Here is a 7,412-nt window from a genome sequence, read left to right on the forward strand (position 1 = left end):
TAAAGGGTTTGCTCCGCTACCTGCTTAGGAACATGGGGCGGGGGGAGCGAGACAAGACATAGGCAGCTTGCCTACAGTCAGCAGAAGGAAGCAAACTGCAGAACTGAAACCATGAAGCCCCGAAGTCCCATTTTGCAGACTGCTTTCAGACTATGCCCATAGGACAGAACCGAAAAGTGAAGCTGATAGACTTTTTATGGAAAGAGGTGGAAGCAGCAGCACCCAGAAGACAGAGTTCTCTCCATAAGGAGGCTTCTTTTGCATGCCTCTCTCAAAGCTCAGAGCACATAGTGGTCACAGGAGCTTCCTCCACCAAAAATAAGTGTCTCTGTGCTCTCCATTATGAGCACATTTCCTACAAAACAAAAGCTGTGTTCTAGTTACGAGAGGGAAGTGTTCATGACTGATGCTTAATTTAAACAAGCACCTGATGGCAAAGCCACACATGAACAAAACCACAAATTCTTTCTGCAGTTTTTCCAGGGGTCTATGTTATCTGAACAGCAATCCCAGTGGAATTATTATTATTCATCAAGACATCTTGTCCTCTACCAAGGTGAGTGCTCAAAGCAAGAGTAAAATTCCCCAAAGACGAACTACTTGCCATATATCTAGTACCTGACTGCATTAGAAAGAAAACAAAATTTCTGTTTGCACATTTTACCTTTTTTTTTTTTTCAAATAAAGTTTATATATCTTTGGTTTACATTTCTACATTTGATGCACATCTGCTGATAGTTGGAAGCATTTGCCACACAGTTCCTCTATGCATCAAAAGCCGAAATACAGAATTCAATTTACAGTTCTGATCTTTAGCCCTCGTGGGCTTCTGAACTACTACACTAAACTTGTCAGAACAAAGATTTTATGTAACTTTCTATTTCTAGCTTTTCCTGACAGCCCAAGACAAGAAATCTGGCAGAAGGGCAAGAATAACATCTAAAAGCACATGGTGTTAACAGATTTCTAGTGCTCTATATGGCTAAATGTAGCATAAACTACAATTGTAGCAGGACGTTGTTTAAACAGCTCCAGTATTAGCTAAAAACTAATCTCAAGCGTAAGTAGATGTAGGTTTTTACATGAACAGTGACATTAGTCAGAGAAATACTATCAAGAGTGTTAAAGGACTACTCAGAATGTAAACAATGAGATTACCTTAAATTGCTCAACTTTTTCAAGTTTTTCCAGGTCTGGAACCAGCCTTACTCCATCTTCGAGAGTTTTCAGGAACTCTACCTGGAATGCTACCATTTCAGTCAGATTCCCAAAGAGAACATCCAGCTAATAAGAGGGGGGGGGGAAAAAAAGGCAAGATGCTGAAAATACCGCTTTGCAGCTAAATCACATTTTCTAGAACTTCAGTAATCCTCAGTCCCATTGTATAATCAGTGTGATGTCAGGAAAAAAACCCTACAGACATTATTGAGCAGTACCATTATATTCTACTCAATCCATTATTTTAAAAGAAATGGAATTAAAATTTCTCCATAGCCCTTGCTCAGAGAAGCAAGTCAAGCTGGGGGGTGGGCAGAGCAGAGGGGTATGCATAAGCTATCTAGCAAAAAGATAAGCAGCAGCTTACATACCTCATCTGGTGTGAGGAATGTTTCTTTTTGTAGAGGCTTCAGGTATCTCTCCATTAGACAATTTAAGTCCTAAAAATTGAGAAAAAGATTCCCATGTTGGTTCCTCAAACTACCTCTGAATATTTATTGAAGTGGCAAAGATCACCATTTACCTAGTTTATGAATTTTTCCCTTTCACACATAAGACAAAATAGTTGGATTTCACAGAATTTAAGATAGTAAAAGGAAACATTTACACAGTTTTACTTACAAAATCAATACCAGATTTGACTGAGCAGTGTTCTTTTGCACACCAGCTAAATAATTTCAAAATGACAGCACAAGAATTTGGAAAGCCTACTTATCTCAGAGGTTTAATTACTATTCTAGGGACAAACCGTAGAATTGAATATAAGTTGACTGAGAGATACATCTATGAAACATACTTTGAAGCATTAGAGAATAACAAAATTTTCCAGATGGAGGAGAAAGATTAGTAGACTGAAACAACACATCGAGACCCCTTACTTTGACATAGGTGTGTTCTGTCTCGAGAAGTTCACAGATAACCTTTCGCAGTTTATCTGCATCTGTGAGTTGTCTCATGGTGGCCAGCTGGGGTCCTGTAAATTCCTGAGGATGAGCACTTGAATCAGAAGGGTTCATTTCATGCAGACTGCGACAGAAAGCAGCGACCTGCTCTGTACTCTTTAAAAAGAAGGAAGAGGAAAGACCAGCTGTGATATTTTAAGTAAGAGCTTTAGGAACGATGGAGCCGAGAAGCCTTTGCAGTTAAGCAGTTGCAGCTTGGGGGCTTTTTGACAGGCACCGAAGTCCACAAGTGCACACATGATTTCATATATCTGTCTTTCCTATCTCTCAGTGACTGGGGATGGGGGGAGGTGGCAAGAGTTGCACAATTCAAGTTAATTGAAGTGCTGTTCAATAACATTCCTGGTTTCAGATAAGCATGAACTTTAATTAAAATAGGCTTGTCCAGCACTTCAGATTGAAAAACAAACAGACAAAAAGGCCCAAGATTCAGGAACCAAAAATAACTGTGCAAACAAAGCACACACCCCAGCCCCCTGCCAGTTCCTTAATCTAGTTTGCAACAGTCCTGTGAATAGCTGCGTCAACAGTCAAGGAGACAACGTGGAGATGGAAACTGTTGAAGCTGTTTTTTGGGGAAGCAGAGCCATCTGGGGAACCAAAGCCTCTCGAGGCTTTGAACGCAAGCTCTTTGGGAAGGTAACTGTATATCTGGTCTGTGTCTGGAAACATGCTTTGTGGGGTGAATCTCTTCCCCCATAAATCAGATTTTTCGGAGCTGCTACATCTAGCTGGTTTCTTTAATGTTTAATCAGCTGTCTATATATATAGACAGTTATCCTCTCTTCACCTCCTCATCTTAGATCATCTTCTTGCATCTTTTCGTCACACTGAGAAGTGTGGAGCAGGTATAGTCTCTGGTGTCAGTGACCACAGCCCCAGGCTTCTGGGGTTGTCAAAGCAGTGGCGTGCCCCGTCTCCATCCCTCCCAGAGACCTGGAGGGGTCACAGGGGAGGAAAAAAGAGCTGCTGTGCTCTATCATACCTCTCTAACCTTCTGCATCTAATCCTGCCATGGTATCTTAATCCAGATTTAGTGACTTCCCAGCACTCCCTCCCTAGCACTTCAGTCCATACTAAAACAACTTAACCAAAATTAGCCTGTTCAAACAGAGAATATGCGAAGAGAGGAGGTTTAAAAAAAAAAAAAACCAAACCAAACCTAAACCACAAAAGTACACCACCATTTTGCAGTTTGAAGACAGAGCCCTGCCCCAACAACATCAGAGCTTGCACGACCCCTACGCCTTCGTGATGACCCAGTGCTGAAGAATGCCACATTTGTTAAGCTGCACAGTCTGGTCACACATGGTTATTTTCCCCTCTCAGTGCACCTACAGCGCTACAGAGCCACGAAGCCCAAGAGGAGCATTAACCATACTAGTGACAAGTACGGGATTTCCTTCCATAACACAGTTACTTTCCCTAAAGGTATCTTGTGGCTGTAAATGCTTACCTGAGTGTACCACTGCAAGGCATATTAGTAAAAATACTTGTTATGCAAAGGATAATTTTGTTCAGGGCACAAGTGTAAGCAACGAACTAGTTGTAACTGACTGTCTCTACAAAAATGCCTCTTGGACACAGTTTATTACAGGAAAAACACTCATCTTCAGTATCTGAGGTTTAACTCGGATGAGGAAGAAAGGCAAAGTGGTGGAAATTGAGGGCAGGGGGAAGCAGTGAGTTGAACCAGTCCATTTCCAACTAACTCAGCTTCTGGTAATGGCACATGTCACAGCGTTGGATTTATTAGTCAAAGTAATTCCTTTTCTTTCTCAGCAAGGTTCCACCTAGACTTGCTGTTCTCTTAAGTATATCCAAAGCATGCCCAAACTTTTAGGTTAAGTTTGCATTAGTTTTCCCCAGGTGATCCCAACAGCCCCAAATCCACAAAGTGCAGTAGGTGAAAGCCTGGCTTCAGTGCAGACGAGAAAACCTGCCTGAGTTACCTGGTCTCCTGGAAAGGGAAAAAGAACTGACAATTAACAGATGTTAATCTGAGCCTGCAGACACACAGGATAGGCAGGGTTTTCCTCAGAAACATTTAGCTTTATTAAGACTATTTCGTGAAAGAATATTTGAGGAAGGCATATCCAGTGTCACTTTGCAAAGAGCCAAACATACCATTAAAAATAGTTATAATGTATAAAGCAAGCATGGAATCAAACTCCAAAAATAAACCGAGTGTTTTAAGCAGTTACCCTGTAGACAGCTCACCATCCCGTTCATGCACTTGCAGTAAGTTGCAGGGAAAGATGGGTCACCCAGAAAGAGAGAGCGAAAATCCACTTACACCGTGAAACAGGAGCTAAACTCTAACAAGTACTTGAAAACTGGATAACTGTCATACAGGCATGCTGTCTGCCCCAGAAGGAATAGTTACACCCATATGCCAAAAAGGAAGTGTAGAAGACTTTTAAAAGCCTTATCTCCGCTTGTGCACAGTTAACAAACCGCTCGCTGACTTCAGCTGTGCCCAGCTCCAGCCAGCAGCAGGGCTGAGCTCTGCCTTGCTGCTGCCCCACCTCACATCTTTTACTTATTTCCCAAGTATCATGTACCTGATACGTTTTGGGCAGATGAAATATCTCAAGTACCATAACGTTCACAAACCTGTTTTCTTGCTTGTTTACTGAACAAACTGTCTTGTTTCACTCCTGAATGTCATCCTTTCCACCTTATATTTACTTTTAAAAAAAATCAATTTCTAGACAGAAAGCAAATGCATATTGCACCCAGGGAGGTTCAGAACACAGCAATCTTGCTGAAAACTCTCAAAGTATTAATGAAAGCCTCTCTGCCTCCATTTTCCTAGAGAAAGTGGATAGACTAGGGAAGATCTGGAGCAGAAATGCATCCCTTTATCTCCCAACACCAGTTCTGTTTGCCAGCTGCTACGATAGCACTGAACCAGGATTTCTCAAAGAGAATTACAGCATCACAATTAAGGCACAATTCTGCAAGCAATCCCACCTAGCAACCTTAAAATGAGATGAAGGGCTGGCACAACTGGACTGTAAAGTGAAGTTTACTTTGCACGTACATTAACCCCTCCTCTGCAGGGGGCTCTGCAGAAGTTCACATCCTTCCCATGCAGGCAGATCAAGTCCTTAAACTCATCAAGCTGCCCACAGTGGGGAGTTTTGGCTGCCTGCCCTAGAGTTGAGAGAGTGCAGTGCCATTTCAGCGTGCTCTCACCGTATATAAAGACACACGGGTGCCTGGGCATCCGGCAGATTGCCCCCTTGAACAGCACACAGCACCTCTGTTCTGCCACAGACGGCAAACTCTAAGCAGTATTGATCTCCCAAACAAAACTCAGGCAAATTGCATCCTTTCATGCATTTCCAGTACTGCTAATGACATTGCACAATAACAAAAAGCCTCTACAGGGTATATACATCACAGCTCAGCCTCGAATTTATAACCTGAAAATTAAAACAGCATGGAAATTCGTTTAACTGCTAATTACTTAGACTAGTCACATTGCACAGTAGATCTGCTCACCAAATACAGCATGCGGTACAGAGAGTCGCCGGCTCTCCCAGAGCTTTCGTTCTTGAGTTTACGGTTAACTCTCCGAAGAGCCGACATCGCTGGAAAGGCAGTATTGCCAGAGCTGTCACTCAGCGAGGAGGAAGATCCCAGTTCTCCACATATTGAGCTGATCCAAAAGGCTTTCCCACTCCAGACAGATACTCCGTGCTGCTTACTTTGCACGCAACACCAAAGACGGCTGCATTTTAATAAGGAAGGGCAGTGACCATATTTCTCTAAGCAAAGCCCTTCCGCATGTGTCATTTGCCGCCGGCATCGTTTGCTCACCACATCAGCTGGAATTAAGAGCTGGCTACCAGTTGAAGCTGAGAACTCAATGCTGCTTTTCATAGACTCGTTAAGAGGAAAACTTCAGCAGAGAGGCTGAAATGCAGCAAAGCAGAGGTGAAAGCAGCCCAGGAATATAAATGTATGTTGCCTGTGGCTGAGCATGAGCCGATTGGCTATGAACGGCACAGCCGAAGAATATTAAACATCTGAAGGGACAGAGAATTAAAAGAACTTAAAAAAGCCAGTTACGCTACTGGAAAACCTACCCCTCAAATCCCTGTTTTAATCCTTTCACATCTATTGCAACGCGTTGAAGGTTCTGAGGCTTAATTCTGGTCTTGAATAATGCTGCAGAGGAAAGATGACCTATTTTCTCTGAAAAAATACCTCTAAATGGTACACATGCATGTACACACATAGCCCATTACAGCATGCTCCCCTAAGCACAAGTGCTTCAAGGTAATTAGCTTTCATTTCAAGAGGCAGATGTCTTTAATTAAAAACAGGGAGAAATGAGTGTCCTGCAGTATTTTAACTGATGACAGTTTTTAAAAGACATCCCCAATTAAATTCAAAGGACCATTACAGGAAAAAACACGCACAAAGACTGATCTTGAGATGCAACGCAACACCTATCTTAGCCTTTGGTAACCTGCAACGTTAAGAACTCACACATATACTCAGCCTTCAAGGTACCTCCTTTGAACCTCACTTTATTCTACAATATTTTAAAAGGCCAGACCAGTCAGGTCACCACAGAGGCAAGTAATCATTTAAGCAATTACTCTGGTATGAAATGTTCCCAAGATAATGTTGAACTGGAGACTGACAGACGGGCATCATCTCGATTTCATGAACAGCCTGAAACTTGAATTCACATGCTAGATGAAAACAAGGCTGAAGAGGTGGCGGAGAGCATGCTTTCCTTTCCCTTACTCTTCTCCCTCCCAGCTCTCTCCTCCTCTTGGCTCCCAAGTCGAGGTACTTTACCTAGGAGGGCTGGTTGATGCAGGGAAGGCATCGTGAAATTAGATAGGGAGCAAGCCCGGAGAACAACAGCTATCCCACACCACTGCACTGTCAACATCTCAACACACCTTGGAAACGGGTGTCTGGTATTTTATCAGAATAGTGCTACAGACATCCCACTTTTGCATATTATTATAACGATTCCTGTGACATTAGCGATGGAGAAGTAAACTCCACGTTATCAGGTCTTTAGGATATACAGAAGGTAAGATTTTCAGAAAAGGGAGGAGTCCTCAGAGCTACTGGTGTACCCTCCAAATCCTCCACCACCATCAACAGCTTGGAGGCTTTTGCAGATTAAAAAACAAATGCACCACTACTAAGGAAACACACACCCACGTGCACACATGCTGGGCTGGGGGAAGGGAAAGA

At 42.7% G+C, this 7,412-nt stretch overlaps 1 protein-coding gene across 13 annotated transcripts in view; it reads right to left on the reverse strand.

The window, feature by feature from the left end:
- TIAM1 (TIAM Rac1 associated GEF 1) overlaps positions 1-7,412 on the reverse strand; it is a 119,388-nt gene that overhangs the window by 13,505 nt on the left and 98,471 nt on the right. For 9 of the 13 annotated variants that reach the window (XM_035896481.1, XM_035896479.1, XM_035896472.1 and 6 more), the window contains 3 exons: positions 2,097-2,276; positions 1,590-1,658; positions 1,159-1,284 (listed from right to left, as the gene is read on the reverse strand). In XM_035896481.1, coding sequence (XP_035752374.1) covers positions 1,159-1,284; positions 1,590-1,658; positions 2,097-2,276 — 375 coding nt within the window. Of the gene's footprint in view, positions 1-1,158; positions 1,285-1,589; positions 1,659-2,096; positions 2,277-5,690; positions 5,916-7,412 lie in introns of those variants that run through there. The other 4 variants (XM_035896482.1, XM_035896480.1, XM_035896484.1 and 1 more) reach the window with 3 other exon arrangements.

This window comes from Egretta garzetta, unplaced genomic scaffold, assembly GCF_000687185.1.
Source record: "Egretta garzetta isolate BGI_Z169 unplaced genomic scaffold, ASM68718v1 scaffold45, whole genome shotgun sequence".
In the NCBI taxonomy this organism is placed as follows: Eukaryota; Metazoa; Chordata; class Aves; order Pelecaniformes; family Ardeidae; genus Egretta; species Egretta garzetta.